A 22602-nucleotide genomic window follows, 5' to 3' on the forward strand; every position below is an offset into this window, starting at 1 on the left:
ACTATGGGCTGTGCATCATGCTACATGGATGACTGAGCTGTGCTTTATATTATATGGAGGACTATGTGATGCATTATACTATATGGAGGACTATGGGCTGTACATCATGCTACATGGATGACTGAGCTGTGCTGTATATTATATGGAGGACTATGTGATGCATTATACTATATGGAGGACTATGGGCTGTGCATCATGCTACATGGATGACTGAGCTGTGCTGTATATTATATGGAGGACTATGGGCTCTGCATCATGCTACATGGATGACTGAGCTGTGCTGTATATTATATGGAGGACTATGTGATGCATTATACTATATGGAGGACTATGGGCTGTGCATTATGCTACATGGATGACTGAGCTGTGCTTTATATTATATGGAGCAGAATTATCTCTTCATGATTCAGAAAGAGAAGAAATTCGAACTGCACCTGAGGAAACAGAGGAATGGAAGCATGTGACCCAGAGAAGCAGGAGGATAGAGAGGCAGTCAGCACCTATACTGCTCAGGAACCAGTACCAGGCTCTCTCGCAGGAGAACCATGAAGAAATACAGCAAGATAAGACTTTGCCAGCAATGAATAACCTTGTAAGCCCTCAGAATCCTCCTGGATGGAGAAAGAAGAATGTTGTGAAGAAAAAACGGAGAGTGGTGGTCATGGGGGATTCCCTGTTAAGAGGAACAGAGGCTGCTATCTGCAGACCAGACATAACCTCAAGAGAAATGTGCTGTCTTCCAGGAGCAAAAATTAAAGATGTGTCTGAGAGGATATCAAGACTCTTCAGACCTACAGATCACTACCCATTCCTGCTAATACATGTGGGGACAAATGACACCGCAAGAAAGGACCTGGAAACCATCTGCAGTGACTTTGAAGACTTGGGCAAGAAAGTGAAAGAATTGGGAGCGCAGGTGGTCTTCTCATCCATCCTCCCAGTGGATGACCATGGAACAATGAGGTGGAATAAGATTCTACAGGTGAACAACTGGCTACGTCGATGGTGCCGTCAACAAGGATTTGGATTTCTGGATCACGGAATGAATTACCTATACGATGGACTACTTGCTAGAGATGGGGTGCACCTTACGAAGACTGGAAAACATGTATTTGGAAATTGCCTTGCTGCACTCATCAGGAGAGCTTTAAACTAGAACAATGTTGGAAGGGAAGCAAAAGGCCAGAAAAAGCCATACAGCTGACAAATACTATTGAGATCTCTGCTACTGGAAGTGGAAAGGAAGAACAAAGACAAAACAATTTAAATAATAAAAATATGGGAGGAAGAGAAACCAATCACAAACTAAAATGTTTTTATACAAATGCACAAAGCATGGGCAACAAACAAGGAGAATTAGAACTACTAACGCAGGAAAAGAAATATGATGTCATTGGAATCACTGAAACTTGGTGGGACGATACACATGATTGGAATAAAAGGCTAAAAGGATACAACTTATTTGCAAGAAACAGACTTGATAAACGAGGAGGAGGTGTTGCATTGTATGTTAGAAAAGCGTATATCTGCACAGAGATTGAAGCTTCAGAGACTGGGAGTTCTGTGGAAACTGTTTGGGTAAGAATACAAGGAGAGAACAACGGAAAGGACACCATTGTAGGCATTTACTACAGGCCACCTGGGCAAGCTGAAGATATGGATGAACTCTTTATGTATCAAATGACCAAGTTCTCAAAAAAATATGACGTAGTGGTCATGGGAGATTTCAACTATCCAGACATTTGTTGGGAATCTCTCTCAAGTAAATCTAACAGGTCAAGCAAATTCTTATCCTCTCTTGCTGACAACTTTATCTTCCAAAAGGTAGGGGAGAAAACAAGGGGATCTGCTACTTTGGATCTAATCCTTATAAACAAGGAGGAAATGGTTGAGGAGGTAAAAGTGGCTGGGACCCTAGGAGGCAGCGATCATGCTATTATAGAATTTTGGATAACTAGAGGAGGAAGACATGTGAAGACTCAAACTTCAAGGTTAGATTTTAGAAAGGCAGATTTTAAGAGACTCAGAAAGAGAATAGGAGGGATCCAATGGCTGGATGTCCTTAAGGACAAAAATGTCCACGAAGGATGGGAAATTTTTAAAAATGAGATTCTCAAAGCACAATCGTTAATAATCCCGAAAAGTAGGAAGAATGGGAAGCATTTAAGGAAACCAGGATGGATGAAAACAGAACTTAAACACATGCTAAAAAGAAAGAAAGAAATGTTTATTAAATGGAAAGAGGGAGGCATATCTAAAGAAGATTATAATGCAGTCTGCAGATCCTGTAGGACATGTATCAGGCTAGCTAAAGCTGACAATGAATTAAGGCTTGCAAGAGATGTCAAAAGCAATAAAAAAGGATTTTGGGGGTATGTCAAAAGTAAAAGAAAAGTCAAAGATGCTATAGGATTTTTACAGGATGAAAATGGAGAAATGGTAAGAGAGGATGTTGAGAAGGCCAAACTTTTTAATTCCTATTTTGCATCTGTTTTCTCTCAGAAAGAAAATGTAACATCAACTGATCTTCACTGTCCTTTTAAAGGAATAGAAGAATCCAAGTTATCTGTAAACAGAAAGATTGTGAGGGAATATTTAGCTAACATAAATGAGTTCAAGTCTCCAGGTCCAGATGAATTACACCCCAGAGTACTGAAGGAGATCGTAGAAGAAATTTTAGAACCACTCTCCATAATCTTTGAAAATTCTTGGAGAACAGGAGAAGTCCCAGAAGACTGGAGAAGAGCAAATGTTGTTCCTATCTTCAAAAAGGGGAAGAAGGTGGACCCAGGGAACTATAAGCCGGTGAGTCTGACTTCTATACCAGGAAAGATCTTTGAACAAATTATTAAACAACATGTATGTAAGTACCTGGATAAGAATGAAGTGATCAACCAGAGTCAGCATGGGTTTATAACTAACAAGTCATGTCAGACTAACTTAATTTCCTTCTATGACAGAATCACTGACTGGGTGGATCAGGGAAATGCTGTAGATATAGTATATCTTGACTTCAGCAAAGCATTTGACAAAGTATCTCACACCATCCTTATTGAAAAAATGACCAAGTATGCAATGGACCAGGCAACTGTTAGGTGGATTCATAACTGGCTTAGTGATCGGACTCAAAGGGTGATTGTAAATGGCTTCACATCCAGCTGGATTAATGTCTCAAGTGGGGTACCACAGGGCTCCGTCCTGGGACCTGTATTGTTCAACATCTTTATCAATGATTTAGATGAAGGAATTGAGGGTAAACTGATTAAATTTGCTGATGACACAAAGCTAGGAGGGATAGCTAATACTAGAGAAGAGAGAGAGAGGATTCAAAAAGACCTAAATAAACTGGAGCAGTGGGCAGCAACCAACAGAATGGTTTTTAACAGGGAAAAATGCAAAGTACTACATCTGGGCAATAAAAATGAAAAAAGCATATACAGAATGGGAGGAATAGAGCTAAGCAACAGTACATGTGAAAAAGACTTAGGTATACTAATAGATCATAGACTGAACATGAGTCAACAGTGTGATGCAGCAGAAAAAAAGGCAAATACAATTCTGGGATGTATTAACAGAAGCATACAGTCTAGATCACGTGAAGTCATTATTGGTCTTTACTCCTCTTTGGTCAGACCTCATCTGGAATACTGTGTACAGTTTTGGGCACCACATTTTAAAAAAGACATAGACAAACTGGAGCAAGTTCAGAGAAGAGCGACCAGAATGGTGACTGGTCTGCAAACCATGTCCTATGAGGAACGGTTGCAGGATTTGGGAATGTTTAGCTTGCAAAAAAGAAGACTGAGAGGAGACTTAATAGCTGTCTACAAATATGTCAAGGGCTGTCACATTGTAGAAGGATCATCTTTATTCTCATTTGCACAAGGAAAGACTAGAAGCAATGGGATGAAACTAAATAGGAGGAGACACAGATTAGATATTAGAAAAAACTTTTTGACAGTTAGGGTGATTAATGAGTGGAACAGGCTGCCACGAGAGGTGGTGAGTTCCCCTTCAATGGACGTCTTCAAACAGAGGCTGGACAGACATCTGTCTGAGATGATTTAGTGAATCCTGCTTTGAGCAGGGGGTTGGACCAGATGACCCAGGAGGTCCCTTCCAACTCTACCATTCTATGATTCTATGATTCTATGATTCTATGCATTATACTATATGGAGGACTATGGGCTGTGCATTATGCTACATGAATGACTGAGCTGAGCTGTATATTATATGGAGGACTATGGAGGGGTGCATTATAATTCTATGTAGACCCATGATTTCTATGTATGCCCCTGATGAGCATAATGGTTTATTTTATTGTGTACGTTAAAGAACAGGCCTTACAAATGAATTACTATTTTTATAATTACTGCACTATTACAATTACAAATAAACCAGTTTATAATTTTTTAATTAGTTTTATTTTTGTATTACTAAAATCTCTGTACCTAAACCTGTTGATCCAGAAGAAGGCAAAAACCCCAGGACACATTCAGCCAATTTGCATCACGGGGAAAAATTCCTTCTTGACCCCTAGAAAGGCGATCAGTCCTAGAACCCTGGATCAAAAGTACACTATAGGTGTTCTAGTGTCGGCCATCACTATCAAATTTGAATTTACTCCTTAAAGAAGTGCAGTGCTGAGACATCTTCCTGGCGTTAAATTTCCCTACTAAATAAAGCATTTTTCTATGTACATTCACATTGTAAGGCGTCATAATTAACCTTTTGTTTCCATGCAGAGAGTTGGGGCAGCCACGGCCTCGATGTGAATGCAGCATCATGGCATCTGATTCTCCGGCTGCTCCTGGGAGTCTGAGAAACACATGCCCTGATGTCACACTCACATCGTGGCCACGGCTAACTCCGCTCTCTGCACGGAGGCAGAGGAAAGGGGAATGAGGCCGTCCCGCCATGTGACTGTATTTAGAAAAATGCTCTATTTCATTTGGTAGATGTAACGCTGGGAAGTTGTCCCAGTGCTGCACTTCTCCTTTAACTTAAAAAATATCTACTTTATTAAACAACCTCCATCACCCAAAACCCCCACAAGTCAATGTGTTTGTCATTCTTAAACACTTTTGACAGGTCATAAGGTATGTCAAAAGTTACTGATCACAGAAGGTCTCATAAGTGAGACCCGATATGATCAAAAGCTTTTGACATGTCCTGACATATCCAACAAAATCCATAGAAGTGTCCATTCAACAGAATAAGTATCCTGTTAAAAGTGTACTGTCCATTGTCCTGGTGTAAGTCTAACACTTTTTCCATTTTTCAAAAATATCCTTTACCCTGGGCAAGTTACTTTTCCAAAGTTTCTGTGCAATACACCTGTTCACCTCCTCTTCATCTGGCTGACCATCCTTAAGAAGTCGGAATATATAGTCCACTCGCATTCTGTTCTGTCTCCTCCTCCACCTATCATACAGATGTGGTCCATTCAGTGGGAACTTGAACTGGCATTCTTTTAACGTTGGTGGTTCGGTCTCAATAGTTAGGGGATATAAGGAAATAAATCTTTGAAAATCCTCGTCTTTGGTCTCTATGGCGGAAGGTCCAGGCTTATTTTCTATTTCTTGATTAAACTTTTCTTCTTTTTCAATTGCAGCTCTGTAAAAGACATATTTTAGTTTTAAAGAAAACACAGGAAAATGCAATACTTGTGAGAATGATGAAACAAAAATATTCTATTTTTCAAGTACTCACAGTGAGGTGGAAGGCTTCTCTTGCAGTCTGTCGAGAATTTGTGTTGTCATCATGGATGCCTTCACCATATTTTCCATGGTCTTCTCCCTGTAGACACGTTCTGCTGTGGGATTTGAATGTGCCAGGTATTTTGCAAAAATGCCTTTGTCATTAGTGTCCTTGCAATTGGAAGCAATGAAGGTCTCTGCGTTCCTCCTGATCTCTTGGCTCGTCACAGTCTTTATTCCAAATCTGTGCAATAGAAGAAATAAATGTTAAAATACATGTTTGTAATGTTGATATATAGAATCTAAGTGTCACTGTACAGAAATACTTACTTTTTATGAAATCTTGCGATATCATTAGAAACATTGTGGATTTTTCCCCCCGATGAAGAAATGAAGAAATTCTTGATGTCCATTGATTTTTTCAGGAATGTAGGCCGGACTTTTTCAATATAAATTTGAAACCACTAAAAAATAAACTGAAAATGTTAGCTCAATCATAGAGAAGATAGATAGACAGATAGGAGATAGAAAGACAGATATTTACCCTTTCTTCTTCTTTATTCAAAATCAATACTGCAATCTGGTTTGCCGCTGTCTTGTGTTCATGCACGGCTACTCCTACGTGACTTTCACGATAAGGAGCTCTCTTCTTCCACTCCTCAACCTACAAGATAAGAAAGTGTGAAATCTACATTAATAAAGCTTTAACTAATTGATTTATAAAAAAAAAAAGGGAAATGTACTACAGGTTACTTACAGTCATATTTTGCACCACATCAGGTCGTTGTAATTTATTCAAGATTATATAGCATTCAAGATAGTTGAGAATAACTAGCTTGTCACTATCTAGAAGCCTTTCATCCTGGTCCGCCTTGTTTATGGCCTTTTCAAAATCTGTCTTTGCAACTATCAGGATCGATTGCATCTCATCTGGTCTTTTCATCTCATCCAATAAGCGGTTTTCTCTGGAAATAAAAAATTCAAATTACATTGAATAAAGTAGCAAGGCACATTTTCTTCCTAGTAACAAGGTACATTTTCTTCCTATTAATTCTTTTACACTTACTTCTTCAAGATATTCTCCCTGGAGATTCCTTTGCTTAGCCTCTTCTGAAATACTCCTAGCTGGCTGCTCCATATGTCTCCTGGTCTTTATGATGAAGGGATGTTGCATTCATTAGGTAATATATGAACCGCTTGACATTTTTCATATAATTAAAGACAGTCTGGTGAGTGTTTCCGATTTCCAATAGTTTGTCAAAATAGTCATTGGTCTTCTCGATGTCATATATAAACTTCAGTGAAGGCTTCTCCTTGTCCATGAAGTACAGCGACGTTCTCTACCTCCTGCTTGTATCTCACGACTTACAAGGTTTTTGATAAATATCTTGCAAAGCCAGCAATTGGTTCCAAATCCAGAGAGTGCCTCGTGTACATCCCAGCCTCGGCCATTTTAAGTCGTAGTGGATTGCTACAGACAACATTGGGCTCAGTTGTTGCTGATTCAGTTTCCATCGGTGATTCTTCTTCTTCTCCTTCATCTTCCTCATGTGGCCCGGCCGTGTCTTCTTTGGTTTCGCTCCTTCCTTTGGCTGTGGCATCTTCACAATCTCCCTTTGAGGTTGCATCTTCTTGTTCTTCGGTTGTCATCTCAGCTGTTAGGAGTCCCTCTATCCTCATGTTGGGAACCTTCTCGCAATGGCCATTCTTCTGGGGCATTCTTGTATGACATGGCTGATTAATGATTTTAAAACCACGTCCATTAAGAAATGCAATTACTTTTTCCAGGCACCCACCGTCACACACCAGCTCCTCCACCTCATTATACTCAATGGCCAGGCCCTTTGCTGCCACAGCAACCAGTTCTGTCTTTGCTTGTGCGAGGGTAGCCTTGATCTCATCCTCACTGCTGTTTTTTTTGCATTTTCTTCTTAGGTGGGTGCCAAGGTTCTCATCTATCTTGTAACAGATCGGGCAGGTCATCGGGGTTCTGTTGTGCACTTTGGATTCCATGCTTGAACCTGAAAATTAGAACAAAAGAAAAGAGATACAAAATGAAAAGGTTAAGATGGATTTTAAAAAAGCTGTATGTAAACAAATCAAAAACGAGCTAAAAGTAAAAGGCAGGTTGGACAAAGCAGTCCCGTAGACAGAGCAAAGCAGTCCATGGAGATCAGTCCTGTAGAGAGAGCAGAGCTACACTGGATCGTCAAGAGCAGTCTGAGCAATTAGACTCTGATCTGGCCTTTTACACAGAAAACTGAGACCCCTTGACCAATATGATCAGTCTCTGTAATGATGGCCATTGAGAACAATAGAAAAACATTCCCATTGTCTAGGTGTGAAAATTACCTCTTAGGGGGCATGGCTGACACCTAAAGAGAAAACTGTGGCTGCAAAAACTGCTCCTGAACAATGCCATCAATAATGTTAAATATGCTAAAAGTAAAGAAAAAAATGATGATGGATAATAAATAGTCACCGGAATAGAGCAGCACAAACATTAAACAGAGAAATGGTGCCAGCAGGCAGGGGTTAAAATCAGGACTCCTAACAAAAGACACAAGGGATAACCTTAAGTACTCCATGGTAAAGTAACATCAATGTAGCATTTTTATTCCATCATTGGAGAGGATCCATGTTGTGGCATCACACCGACTCACACTGTTATGTTCCAGCATGAGATTGCTGTGTGAGATGCTGAAATGTCAGAACATCTATTCTCTTCTAAGATGGAATAAGACACAACTTTACCTTGGCACGCTGTAGGTTATTCTTTATAAGATCGAAACATAGACGGAGAAGAATAGAAATAGATTATAATGGTAAAGGAGAAATATAATAGAAATGTATCTTTTTCATCCGAGTGACGTGGTAGGACGACTGGTACACGTTTGGGCAGTGTTGGAGGCCAACAGGTACAATATATATATATATCATAGGAATGACTGAACTCTGCGTTAAATTTGAGTGCTGGATATTTCCAGGACTCTATCAAGAGATACTAGGTACAAGGTTGCGAACCTGCTAGGCGAGAAGGCCGGTGTTCTTTGTGTGATGTCCTTTGTTTTAGTGATAAAGTAAAGGTTGCATCTACATATGGAATGAGTATAGGCCCTCCAGCCTCCTGGATGATACAGGTACACACACCTTCTGTGGTGAACTTGAATACAGATCCTGTTTTTGTGTCCTAGTATAATCTACATATGTACACTGCCCCTGTGGATTTGAATTGTATACCATTGCTCCTGAGGTAGACATCCTGTCTCCAGCCTATGGATATGTATATTGGTGCACAATGCTTTTGATGAACATCTTGGAGCCAGCCCAAATGGAGTTGAACCTACACAAGGACTTTCTTCCAGAAGTACAAGAGTGCCATCTGCAGGAAGGTGTTGACCAATGCAGCCAATGACAATGCTCATACTACCCTGAAGATGATTGGATATTTGCCACAGAAGATACCGGAGAAGAAGGGCGGAGTCGTGGGTTGTATGTGGGTGTGGATGTGAAATTTTTAGAATAAATGAAGTAGAGTCAAGACTATCTCTCTCTCTCTCTCTGCCATGAAGGATCATTGCTAAGTATACTTATGATTGTATTTGTATTTTATCTAATTAGAGGACATTGAAGAAAGGTTCGATTGTAAATTGTTAATTGAATTGCCTTATTATTATCTTGTTTTTCTTGTTATTAAACATTTGTATTATTTTCCCAAACTTGAGTTATTGATTATATAGGAAAGGTTCAGGACAGGAAATAGAAAGGGAAATCACCACCTACATTTGGCACCTCAGTGGATCGTGGAAAAACAACATTCTACGCAGAACCTAGAAGTTCCCAACTGTTTCAACCAAGTGCCTGAGAAAATCCGGTTCCTAGACCAGGCAAGAAAACCTCTTCTTCAAGGAGACAGACTCAAGGAGAATATCTTATCCGTGGACAAGTGACACGCGGGTTCGTGGAAACTGAAACGCCTAAGATATTAACTGGAAGTTCTGTGATATTCTTCATCAGTGAGCGGACGCGCTTATCTGGTAAGCATACATTCCTTTAATTAGATTTTATACATTCATTATATTTTATGTTGATCAATATCTTTCTGCTAGGTTCAGGCCTGTTTGTCTATTTGTTTAGTGGATTGTTTATTTGTTTGTTGAATTGTTGCCGGTAAAGTTAGGGTAGCACCCTGTTCATTGAAGTTCTCATAAGATCTAAAGGGTAAAACCAGACATTTCTGAGAAGAAAGTGAGGTAGAGGTTAAAAGTCTAAATCTCATGTTAAGGGGAAGTAGCCTTATGCTTCAATAGGAGATCACTCTTGGCCTGGATCTTGGATCTGTAGTTGATGAAGGGCATGAGACACTGTCGGTCAGATATAGGTAAAGTCACAAGACTGTGGCAGTAATTGCCTAAGGGAAAAGATTATATTCAATCTTGAGTCCCTGTTTTAGTGAAGTGATATTCACTGGTTTCTGTATTGTGTTTAGTTAATTTGTAATTTTTGTTTGGAAAGCAGATTTGTTTATTTCTGTTGTCTTATGTGAAAATAGTTGGACGTAATTAACATGGAAATAGTCAGTAAATTTATTGAAAAATATGCCTCTGCTCAGTTCAGTACTTGTGCAGATGATGCATTGACACATCAGTTTAATGACCTTATGAAACAATGTGAAGGGCAGAATGATAACAAAAGTAAATTGTCGAAAAAGAAAGCAAAGAAAGAGAAGTTAGCAAATGTTTTGTGTATGTTGTTGAAGATGAAAGGAATTGCAGAGCAAAAGGAATTGCACTGGTATTCAGAGAAAGCTCAATTAAGAGGTGAAGTGGACAAAATTGAACAGGAAGTCAGTCTGGCTATTGCTAGTGCTGAAGATCATAATTGTGAGTGTGAAGATCTAAGGGATGAGGTAGACAATATGAATTACCAAAATTGTAAATTAGAAGATAAGCTGGAGGAGTATAAGGAGAGATGTAAACTTAGAGAACAGCGTATTGCTTTGCTAGAAGGAAAGGAAGTAGAGTATAATGACGATATGACAATACTTAGGAACCAGTTGCATGATGCTAATGTAAAATTGGAGCTAAAAGAACATTGTATTATGTCCTTGAAATCACAAGAATGTACTAGAGGGAATAACCATTGTTATTGTAATCAAATGTGCAAGTCTGCTGATCAGAAGGAAAGAGATTGGAAAAGAGGGGAGGAGCAGCCTGTGTGCACGGCTGATAACCTTGAGGATAACCCAGATCATAGTTCCTCTCTCTTTACTCCTGAGTCAGGAGGAAGCAGACAAAGGAGAGACAATTTGCTTAGTAACAGCAACAATTTAGTCCAATCCACAACACTATCCATACAGGATAAGACAAATCTATGCCAGATATTTGGAAAATTTAATACAAGTGCCTCAGCCATTAGTCTTTCCAATAAGTTAGAGGCAGTAGTGACTCAATACAGTCTGGGTAATAGAGCTGCATGTGCCTTACTTCGGGTATGGCTCCCATCTCAACTTTGTGAAAAACTGCAGCCCCCTGTAGGAGCTCACAGAGGATTATCTGCAGATCTTGAATGTAATTGGGGAAATGCTAGTGACAGAGTACAGGAATTAAAGAGAGTTATGGGGGGACGAGATATGAGAGGTACTAATGCCTTAGAAAATGCAAAATTAAATAGAGGAGATGATCCAATTATTTTTTGCAGTGAATATTTGACATTATATCGTTCTACCTATAACTGCCCTGACATGTCTCCTGATGATAGCAGTTTTCTATATTCAATGGCTAACAAATGCACTTTTGTTGATTATCCAACAAAGGTTGCCTTGAGGAATGCAAATTCCTATCAAGCCTTTGTAAATATATTAAAGGATTGGATTCAGGATACAAGTCATGACAACAAGCCCCAAAAGAGGATATCAGAGGTAGTCAAAAATGAAGGCAAAGTAAGGTTTGTTGGAAAATGTTATAAATGTGGTTACACAGGTCACACTATGAAAGAATGTAGAAGTAGTAGAAGAGTTATCAATAATAGACCTTTTAATAATAGGAAGCAAAGACAAGAACCAAATAATGCAAGGGATGGAGAGCATAGTCTTCCTGAAGTTACATTATATGGCCCACTTCTGGATGAACTGAGGAAGATTGGGAAGGCAATGGCAGAAAAGCCAGAGGAATTAAAGACCCCACCTCCAACAAATCCTTATGTAAAACAATAGGGATGTCAGGCCCCAGTGTTGTCCCTAGTGAGTCAGCTTAGCAGGGACAAGGGCGGGAGACCCCGTATTCACTGTACGATAGGGGGCCATCGTATAAACATTTTACTGGATACAGGGGCTGCTGTCAGTTTGACTAATCTGGATTTGATTAAAGACCCTGGTGGTAAACACATTTTTCTGAGAGGGTTTGGAGGACAGTTAGTATCTTCAGAACAATCTTTACCAGTGACAATAAACCTGGGAGATCTATGTGTTGAGCATGGCTTATATCTTTCACCAACACATGAAGGTACCATTATTGGGTCAGATGGTATGAAGGAATATGGACTTATTCTTGATTTATGCAACTGGATGTTGTGGAGAGGATCACGGTATAAAGGCTGTTTAAACATGGTTACTGACAATTATGGTATTGATTCCATCAAAGGTGCTCAATCTTTAGATCCAGCCATGATATTGAGAACAGATGATGAAATATTGGCTGACATCTTGTGGCAACATAACAGTGTGTGGGCAAATTCAAAAACCCAATGTGGCAAAGTGTCCAACATGGTAGTAATGGTAGAGGGTCCTGATCCCCCACCCCAAAGGCAGTATAAAATACCACCAGAGTCAGTCCCCTACATTAAGAGAATACTGGATGATTTGCTGATTCAAAATGTCATCAGGGAATGCCAATCCACCAATAATGCGCCGCTATGGCCAGTTAAGAAACCAAATGGTTGGCGTCCGACATTGGACTACAGAGCTTTAAACAAGTGTACCCCTCCTGTCACTAATGTGGTTGCCAAAATGCCTGACATGATGACAGCACTCAAACCCTCCTCCACAGTATATTCATCAATAGACATCTCAAATGGATATTTCTCCATTCCCTTACACCCTGACTGTCAATATAAATTTGCTTTCACATTTTAAAGTTTATTCAAACCAAATACTGGTGGGAGAACATGAAAACTACTATTACAGAAATTATCCAAGAATGTTTAATCTGTGCCCAAATGAACCCTAGGCCGAGGGGACAAAAACCTGTGCTTTCCAGGGTGCCTTTGGCTGAGGGGCCATGGGAGAGATTACAAATTGACTTTGTTGGTCCCTTGCCAAGTGCTCCAGGAGGTTATCGGTACCTGCTAGTGATAGTTGATGTTTTTTCCAAATGGGTGGAAGCTTTGCCCATAAGGAAGGACACTGCTACCGCAGCAGCAACTGCATTATGGAGGGAAGTTTTCTCAATATGGGGATTCCCAAAAGTCATTGAGTCAGACAGAGGTACACATTTCACTGGCAAAATCATGACTAATATGTGTGAAATGTTGAATGTAGAACAGAAGTTTCATGTCTCATATCATCCACAATCATCTGGGATGGTAGAAAGAATGAATCGGACTTTAAAAGAGAGATTAAAGAAAATGGTGTTGCAATCAGGAAATAGTTGGCTATGTCACCTGCCTGCAATTCTACTGGCAATACGGGGCACAGATGCAAAGAGCACAGCAATCACCCCATATCAATTAATGACTGGTAGAGTAATGAACCTTTGCCATCCTGCAGATCCCAAACTTAGTACTCCCATGAGAGAAAGTGCAGAGAAGTAAAAATTCCTTATTCAGTTACAGGAGCAAGTGCAAAAATATTTAAATTTTGCAGCTGCCAATATGGCTCCAAAGGCAAAGGAAGAAGCAGGCAAGCCACCAATAAAATTACAACTAAGTGACAGGGTGATGGTAAAGAATTTTGTACCCAAATCTTCATGGGATGCAAATTGGACAGGACCTTATGTGGTAACTGTGACGCTGAGTGAACAGGTGGTAAAAGTTAAACGAGTAGAGAAGAAAAGCATCAAATGCATGAAGAGAAGGGATATAGAAAAGTGGGTTCATGCAGATCAGTGTAAACGGATATAACTGATAAGAATTTGATGCCGCTCTTGTTCTTGTTTTCCAGGATCCTAAATGAAGCGTGAATTAAAAGATGGAAATTTCTGCATTCTGGATATTGGAATTGCAGCAATTTTGTTGTCAATTGGGATCATCAATGCTATGGAATCAACTCATATTGAACACTCTGGAGATATCGATCAGGGTATATTACCTAACGAGGAATATGGGAACGTATTATTTACACACCCAGACATAAACATTGATGCAGATTCTAACTATAAAAATAATGGTGTTAAAAGTAGGACAGTGAGACTGATACCAGAGGGTAAAAGGGTAACTGGGAGATATTATCAGGGTCCCAGCATTCAGTATAGTGTTGTCTTTTCATTTGGGAGAGTCAATCACAGTTCTAGTACCCAGAGGTTAACATATATGGAAGGTGTACAAAATATAGATCCAAGATCACTGCAACCATTTATGATGGCTACAATATATGTAAATGAAACTGGGTACTGGTTGGGGGAAGAGTCTAAGTTACCCAACAAGAATGAACAAAAGGGGATAGATTATGGGTCCTTTAGTGACAACTTAAAGGAAGGAGAATATTTGTTTGTATGTGGAATATATTGGCATAATAATATACACCCAATGTTCAGGCCAAAAAGGGTCACCTTAACATATCGTGAGGCGTGCATTGGAGATTCCACAGAGGTTGAGATGTCAGTTCAGCAAGGGCAAAATTATATAATTGGTTCACTATCTAAACCATATAAATCCTATAGGGAAATGGTTGGTTATTGGGCATGTGGAACATCAGAAGTAGAAATAGGTGAGATGCACATTATTGATGCTGCTCCAGATCAAATCAAACCATGCGTGTCCAATGAATCTGACAGCAATCAACGGACAATGTACTTAGAAGAAGGCCACCCTTTACAGGTCAACCTAGATTCTACTCAAACCATTGCTAGTGACGTTCAATATGCATTTGTTACTTGGCGAGTTAATATCTCTCTATGGTTGATAAAGACCTACTATCCAATTTGTGCAGGATATACACTAAATCATGTACATGCACTATATCGGTGGTTTACCACTAAGAATGCAGAAAATCGGATAAAACACCAGCATAAACTATTTAATTCGAGGAATGACAGAGGGCGAAGGGATACTTTCAGCGCACTGTTGGGAGGATTAGGAACAGGTATGGGTGTAATTAACGAAGCTGACATCACTAGTATAAGGACAAAACTTGTAGATATAGCGACCAATAGCAAGAAAGGTTTTGAAGTACAAAGAAAAATCAATGATATAATTAACAATTTACAACAAGATCATGTAAACACTTATATCGGGGTAGCGAAAGATTTTATCCAACACTTTAAAGAATTAATGGAAGATACACTGACTAGGGGTAGAAATATGTCTTGGGCTCTAGTCTGTACACAAGGACAAATGGAATTATCAACTAACATTAAGTTAGCGGTACAGTCCATTTATGATGGACAGTGGCCATTTGAATGGTTGTCTCAAGCAATTACTGTGTTACCTGAACTCATGAGCTTTACACATTCTAAATGGTGGGTGAACACGTGGGTTGGGTGCAGCAACTATGACTTTGAGAAATGCTATGCTTCTTCATTTATTCCATATACTAAGTCACCTTTAGAGCTCATGCATAGAGTTAGTTCAATTGGTATTTTAACTGGAGATTCTACATTATTACACCCGAGATTAGAACATCCTCAGGTGATTAGGAAAAATGGAAGATGGAAACAGGTTGACATTTCACTTTGTATACAAAGGAATCATAATATTTTATGTACGCCAGGACAGTTTAGGTTGGTTGAAAACAAATGCTGGAGTAATTCATCCACGTGTATTCTAGATGGGGAATCAATCTCAAAAGACAAAGCACCAATCTTCTATCTAGGGCATCAAAGAATTTGTTTCTTCCTCCTAAATACTACCAATGTATCTATAACAACACAACATTGTTCTGTAATGACATCTGTAACCAGGGGAGCATGGTGCACTCTTAGTGGGGTTACAGAAATCAAGACACCCAACTGGGTTTACGCAATTCCTACTATTGCTAATCTGTCAGTGGATCTGAAATATCACACTCCAGTTAATTTGCAAGCCTTAAGCCTAGGAATGGGAAAAGAACTTGGAGAATGGTTGGTAAAATTTAATAAGGATGAATATTTATTGATGAAGCTTAATCAAGAAAAGGCAAATGCCACAATTCTATTACATCATGACCAAAATGAACTAAAGGAAGTTACCCATCTATTAGAAAATAATGCCAAGGGCTATTGGTGGGAGGTAATATTTGGTCATTCAAATGCGGCAAATGGCATACTGAATTATTTAATCCACCCAATCGTCATATTACTTGTTGTTTCTGTAATTTTATCGCTTTTTCAAATATACATGTGCTGTGTAACCCGTTACCTATATAAAAAGGTACAGAGTTTAACTATAAAAGAACAAGCCAGTGTCAAAATTGCATCATGTGACACAAATGTACAAATTCCCATTGAATTAGAAGAAATTGTAATATGTGAGAACTGCGGCAGAAGAGGGCACAGTAAGAAAGATTGTTTGATTCAAAAGCGAAACCTATAGGAAATTATATTATGTTATTGTTTGTTGGTTGATCTAAATGATTTTTTTTGTGTGATGTGACGATCATATGTACAATTTGATGTGTATTTTTTTATATGCCTCCTTCAATGTCCTATTAGAAATCAAGCTATTACAAAGTTAATTTTTTTTTTTTTGGAGTAAATGTTGGCAAATGATGAGTGAATGTGTTAAAAAACTCCTTGCCCTAAGAAGAAGAATCAACTATGGTGGCGAAGAGGATTCCGGATTTGTGGCTCCTTAAAAGTTATGTGTCATTCAGACACAAAGGGGGGCATGTTGGAGGCCAACAGGTACAATATATATATATATATCATAGGAATGACTGAACTCTGCATTAAATTTGAGTGCTGGATATTTCCAGGACTCTATCAAGAGATACTAGGTACAAGGTTGTGAACCTGCTAGGCGAGAAGGCCGGTGTTCTTTGTGTGATGTCCTTTGTTTTAGTGATAAAGTAAAGGTTGCATCTACATATGGAATGAGTATAGGCCCTCCAGCCTCCTGGATGATACAGGTACACACACCTTCTGTGGTGAACTTGAATACAGATCCTGTTTTTGTGTCCTAGTGTAATCTACATATGTACACTGCCCCTGTGGATTTGAATTGTATACCATTGCTCCTGAGGTAGACATCCTGTCTCCAGCCTATGGATATGTATATTGGTGCACAATGCTTTTGATGAACATCTTGGAGCCAGCCCAAATGGAGTTGAACCTACACAAGGACTTTCTTCCAGAAGTACAAGAGTGCCATCTGCAGGAAGGTGTTGACCAATGCAGCCAATGACAATGCTCATACTACCCTGAAGATGATTGGATATTTGCCACAGAAGATACCGGAGAAGAAGGGCGGAGTCGTGGGTTGTATGTGGGTGTGGATGTGAAATTTTTAGTATAAATGAAGTAGAGTCAAGACTTTCTCTCTCTCTCTCTCTGCCATGAAGGATCATTGCTAAGTATACTTATGATTGTATTTGTATTTTATCTAATTAGAGGACATTGAAGAAAGGTTCGATTGTAAATTGTTAATTGAATTGCCTTATTATTATCTTGTTTTTCTTGTTATTAAACATTTGTATTATTTTCCCAAACTTGAGTTATTGATTATATAGGAAAGGTTCAGGACAGGAAATAGAAAGGGAAATCACCACCTACAGGCAGAGTGTAGGCAATGTAGGGAGACGATGGGAACACATTTGGGCAGTGTCCCTCCTTCTGTCTGTTGGATCTTCATGCCTTTAAAAGACAAAAAAAAATGAAGATTGAAATTACAACCTCATGAGGATAAACAGTTTGAGGGTTTTGCTTTTTTATTTTCCAATAACTAATGTCACACAGTGAGTACTATCTGTGCCTTGAGGGGCTCCTGTCCTGCCCCATCCACTATTTCTGGAACCTCATTATCCTGAGCAGGGGAGAGGGAGATTTTGGATAATTAGATGGGTATCTGAATAAAATGACCATAGTATACAATCAGGTGAAGCCTGCAGAAACTAGCTATAGACAGGTTTATAATTTTGATGTATTCACCTTGTAGTCCACATCTCATCCGGTTCACTAATCTTCCTCTTGGTCAGTCTAGTCCACTAGGAGTCTTCGGTCCTCTTCCCTGCGGTCTCCCTCCTGGGCAGTGCAGGCTTTGGCATCCCTAAGGAAGAGTTAATAAACCTTATATTTTACTGTATTTAGAAGCAAAGTAGTATTAAAACATACACTGCCATACTAAGTCCACATTCCTAGATGTTTGAGTTCTCAAAATGCTAATGTTTTTAAGAGGTCACTGATTTGCCCGGATGATTGTTGAGTCATGGTGACACTAAGGTGTCAAGGCTAGGTTCATAATTGATTAAAAAGTTAGCATGTTACAAATACCTAGTTATGTATGGAAGTACCAGGGCTGTGAAAAGTGTAATTTTTTTGGAACTGACAAACATGGTGGTGGAGGTTTAATGTGAAAAGGATCAAAGTTTAATGTTATAGTAGTGATGAAGAGCTAAATGGCTTTTTATAGCTGGGACACGGCTAACAAAAATAAAATAACAATGTGATATTACAGAGTGTCCACAGGTTTGGGCAGTGTCCTCATCAAGGTGACGTAGGTAGACAATGGGAACACGTTTTGGTAGTGTGTCCCTCCTTCTGTCTCTTGGATCTTCATGCCTTTAAAATACAAAAAAAATGAAGACTGAAATTACAACCTTATGAGATCAGACTGTTTGAGAGTTTTTTTATTGTATTTTCCAATTACTAATGTCAGACAGTGAGCACTAATTACCTTGAGGGGCTCCTGTCCTGCCCCATCCTCTTTCTCTGGGACCTCGTTGTCCTGAGCTGGGGAGAGGGTGATCTTGCTCTGAAAAAAGATAATTAGATGGGTATATGAATAAAATGACCATTAGCATACAATCAGGTGATGCCTGCACAAACTAGCTATAGACAGGTTTATAATTTTGACGTATTCACCTTGTAGTCCAGATCTCATCCGGTTCACTAGTTTGCTCCTCTTCGCTACCATCTTCCTCTTGGTCAGTCTCGTCCACTTGGAGTCTTCGGTCCTCTTCCCTGCGGTCTTCCTCCTGGGTAGTGCAGGCTTCGGCATCCCTAACGAAAAGTTAGTAAAACCTTATATTTTACTTTTTTTGTAACTGCCAAACATAGTGGTGGAGGTTTAATGTTCAAAGAATCAAAGTTTAATGTTATAGTAGATATGAAGACCTAAATAGCTTTTCATAGCTGGGACACAGCTAAAGAAAAATAACAATGTGATATTACAGAGCGTATATGAATTTACTACCCACAATATATTACCTTGAAGTGCTGGCTTGAGGCTCATCACTGGCTTCTTTCCCTGCCTGTGCCACCAGCTTGTATGCATGGCATATGTCCGTCAGGGTCTTCTCTCTATACGTCCTTTCTGCCGTCATATTGGTGTGCGCAAGATATTTTGCAAAGAGACACTTCTCGGAGTCTGAATAGTTTGGGAGAGTCCATGTCTCACATACCCTCCTCACAAGTTGACTTGAGATAACCGGAAGTTTGTACCTGGAAAGGAATACAGAAAAAATAAAATACATTGCACTGCATTTATTATTGAAGAATGATAACAGGGGTGTTGCAGTCCCCCATTCACATGAATGGGGTCTGTGTTCAGGCTGGGGTACTCTTCTGATACCTGAGCTTGAAGTTTTAATAAACTGTTCGGCGTTTGGCTGAACCTGCCATACACGAACAGTCAGGGGTTCGCCCATCACTACTTCTGAGCGCCATTCATTGCATATTTTGGGTGCTGCCCATCTGATTGGTGCTCAACTGATCAGTGATTAATAGGGGATCAATCATATTAGCCCAGAACAGTTTTTACCACTGCCATCCTACCTAGAAAGGAATACAGAAAAAAAATACATAGCACTACATTAACTATTGAAGAATGATAATGTGCTTTTTATTGAAGAATAAATTGGTCATTTTTGTAAATCTTACTTATTATGGTACCGTGAAATGTCATTTGAGACATTGAAGATCTCCTTCCCCGAGGTTGAGAGGAAAAATGTTTCTTGTGGCGAGTTCTTCCTCACAAGCTTTGGTCTGACTCTTTCATAGTAGACTCTGAACCACTAGAAATAAAACAAAAGGAAATAATAGTTATAGTAAAATAGAAATGTGTCATCATGTATTAAATCAGATTAATAAGGAGAATAAGTAAATCTCACCATTTCTTCTTCCTTAGTCAGCACGAATGTGGCCACTTGCTGTGTAGCGGTCTTGTGTAACTTTACACCGATAACAACGAGGTCTTCCCCATCATACGTGTGGCTAATCCTCTCCTTCCACTCAGACACCTAAGGATGAAGAGACCAAAGGTTAGACATAAAGAAGAGTAAACTAAAAATGAGTATGAGTAGTGAATAAAGAGAAGAGAGGCACTTACAGTCATGTTCTGTATGACCCCGGGTCGCTGCAGATGCTTCAGGACAAGCAGGGCCTCTAGATAGTGAATCACTTCCAGCTGGCTGCTTTGACGCAGACATCCATCTTTGGCAGCTTGAAGACACTTTAAAAACGATTGCTTTGCCACATCCAGGATCTTCCGGCACTCCTGAGGTGTAATTTGTGACGTTGTCAGTGCCAGGTACCTACACATAAAATTAATAATAGAATATTACAGTATATACAAGCCACACAGTACAAATATATAAAAAATATCTACTTCAATACTAAGTGTATGAAGGTTATGAGATCTCCTAAGAAGAAAAAAGTGTAACAAAAAAATGTAATAAGGTAATGAAGGGGACCAAAAACAAGGGGTGCGACTCACTATGCAAACAATGAATTACAAAAGGAGAGGAAAGGCTGCATAGTATAATAGAGAGCACACAACACAATGAAGGGAAATCAGATATTATTATGTTACAAATAGAAACAAAGCAAAGCATTAAAATCAATTCAAAACATTCATGATCAATATGGTGTAATGGGAGAGAGCAAAACATGGGAGGAAATAATATACACGGAAGGACGGCCCAAATACAGCAGATTCAGGGAATTAACTGCCAAGGTAAGTGGTATATGGGAAATACCCCAAACTGCTGAGTGTTCAGGGGGATACAATAAAGTGTCAATGCCCCAGAAACAATCAAGCAATTATGCAGAGTGTATGCATCAAATAAGGGGAGTTATAATTAACCACTTGAACTCTTTAACATAATCACATGGTATAAGATACACATACACTAAATAAACACCACCAAGAGTCAAGCTGCACAAACCACAGGGCCACCTATGGTAGCATTAACACATATATGGCTCAGTGGTTAGCACTATATACGGTGGCTCAGTGGTTAGCACTGCAGCCTTGCAGCGCTGGGGACCTGGGTTTAAATCCCACCAAGGACAACTTCTGCAAGGAGTTTGTATGTTCTCCCCATGTTTGCTTGGGTTTCCTCCCACACTCCACAGACTGACCGGGAATTTAGATTGTGAGCCTCAGTGGGGACAGTGATGATGATGTCTGTAAAGTGCTGTGGAATTAATGGTGCTATATAAGGGAGTAATATAAATATATCGTGAGCAGACACTAATATGCACTTTACCTAATACAGACCTCCAAATAAGTGTCAGATTGCTAATTGATAATTGGTAATTGCATTGCCCGGCTGCAGGTGTCAATATTGTATTTCTTGGTAATTACCAAGCAGTGTTTTAAGGTTGAGGGAAATTATATGGAGGAGAAGATATATACATTTAGATTTTACATTATCCATAATTTCCTATTACTTCAATATAAATATTAGCTAATAACCACCTTTTGCTGACAACTTCTCTTGATATTCCCTTTGACAACCTCTTTTGTATGTCCTCGGTCACGGTCATAAAAAACTCACATGACCTAAACAGTGCGCGTTTTTTTTCAAAGAGGTTGGAGGCTCTCACATTGTAAGTCATGAACCTACGCACATGTTTTAGCTAGTTGAAAATGGTCTGATTTGCCAGATTCAGGTCCCGCAGCTTTGAAAAGAAGGAGTTGACTTTTTCTACATCTTTTACAAAGTCCAGATTGGCAACCTTGGGGTTCATGTAAAAGAGGAACCTGGCGACATCCTCAACTTCCTGTCTGAAGTGTCTCACCCCCAAGGTGTGCAGTAAATAGTTGGCGAAGCCCACCAGCAGTGGGTCCTGCAGAGAGTGGCGTTTGTAGAGTCCAGCTGCCAGCATCTTCTTTCTTGTATCTGCTGTCCATTTTGTCTGCAAGGCTCTGTAATTGGTGAGAAATAAAGAAACAGCTCAGGCATTAGACATTTTTTAACCAATTCTCCCTTTACTACTTTTTGTCACAGAACATAACATACAGCGAACTAGCAAACCTGTATGATCGACCATCAGCCACAGTCAGGCTTGCAATATAAAGACATAAGCAAAATGATGTCAGCTTGTAGATTAATTACATAGTGTTTCATGTAGTAGACAAGGTGCACAAGGTCCAAGAGGAGTAGGTGCGGTGGACGGACAGAGATCTTGGGCCTACACCCAGGCTTAACAAGCAATATTGTGGCACCCCAGGGGTCTGGTTTCCACAGTAACAGCAATGTTATGTCTGAGAGCAGGTGGGAGGTCTCTTGGTCAGGAATCCTATGCATGCCACACCTTCTGCCCAGTCC

The 22602-nt window shown here is 39.5% G+C and overlaps 2 protein-coding genes across 3 annotated transcripts; one reads left to right on the forward strand and one right to left on the reverse strand.

Annotated features, from left to right (window-relative positions):
• Positions 1–5019: 5019 nt before the first annotated feature.
• On the reverse strand, positions 5020–22177 carry LOC141201372 (uncharacterized). 2 transcript variants are annotated; one of them, XM_073663371.1, is made up of 11 exons: positions 21750–22177; positions 20376–20580; positions 20158–20286; positions 19928–20061; positions 19256–19489; positions 18911–19048; positions 18723–18800; positions 18502–18607; positions 17978–18095; positions 17603–17683; positions 6766–7720 (listed from the first exon to the last, which is right to left on the reverse strand). In XM_073663371.1, the coding sequence occupies exons 1-9, from the start codon at positions 21887–21889 to the stop codon at positions 18021–18023; spliced, it is 1239 nt and encodes a 412-aa protein (XP_073519472.1). In that variant the 5' UTR covers positions 21890–22177; the 3' UTR covers positions 6766–7720; positions 17603–17683; positions 17978–18020. The 2 variants fall into 2 exon arrangements, with proteins under 2 accessions (XP_073519473.1, XP_073519472.1); XM_073663372.1 differs by lacking the exons at positions 18502–18607; positions 18723–18800; positions 18911–19048; ... (3 more) ...; positions 20376–20580; positions 21750–22177 and adding exons at positions 5020–5616; positions 5713–5943; positions 6030–6163; positions 6244–6363; positions 6457–6664 and having other exon boundaries at positions 17978–17998.
• On the forward strand, positions 10250–12016 carry LOC141201370 (posterior protein-like). Its single transcript, XM_073663369.1, has one exon. The coding sequence runs from the start codon at positions 10267–10269 to the stop codon at positions 11911–11913; it is 1647 nt and encodes a 548-aa protein (XP_073519470.1). The 5' UTR covers positions 10250–10266; the 3' UTR covers positions 11914–12016.
• Positions 22178–22602: the final 425 nt, after the last annotated feature.

The sequence above is a fragment of the Phyllobates terribilis genome, unplaced genomic scaffold (genome assembly GCF_046119375.1).
Source record: "Phyllobates terribilis strain yellow unplaced genomic scaffold, ASM4611937v1 Scaffold_109__1_contigs__length_5621821, whole genome shotgun sequence".
Classification (NCBI taxonomy): Eukaryota; Metazoa; Chordata; class Amphibia; order Anura; family Dendrobatidae; genus Phyllobates; species Phyllobates terribilis.

Excerpts from the sequence above, each read along its gene's own strand:
- LOC141201370 (XM_073663369.1), top strand. The coding sequence starts at position 10,267 with ATGGAAATAGTCAGTAAATTTATTGAAAAATATGCCTCTGCTCAGTTC.
- LOC141201372 (XM_073663371.1), bottom strand. The coding sequence starts at position 21,889 with ATGACTTACAATGTGAGAGCCTCCAACCTCTTTGAAAAAAAACGCGCA. Across the intron at positions 20,062-20,157 it reads TGACTAAGGAAGAAGAAATG|TGGTTCAGAGTCTACTATGA; the intron begins GTGAGATTTACT and ends TTTTATTTCTAG. Across the intron at positions 19,049-19,255 it reads CCTCAAGCCAGCACTTCAAG|GGATGCCGAAGCCTGCACTA; the intron begins GTAATATATTGT and ends ACTTTTCGTTAG.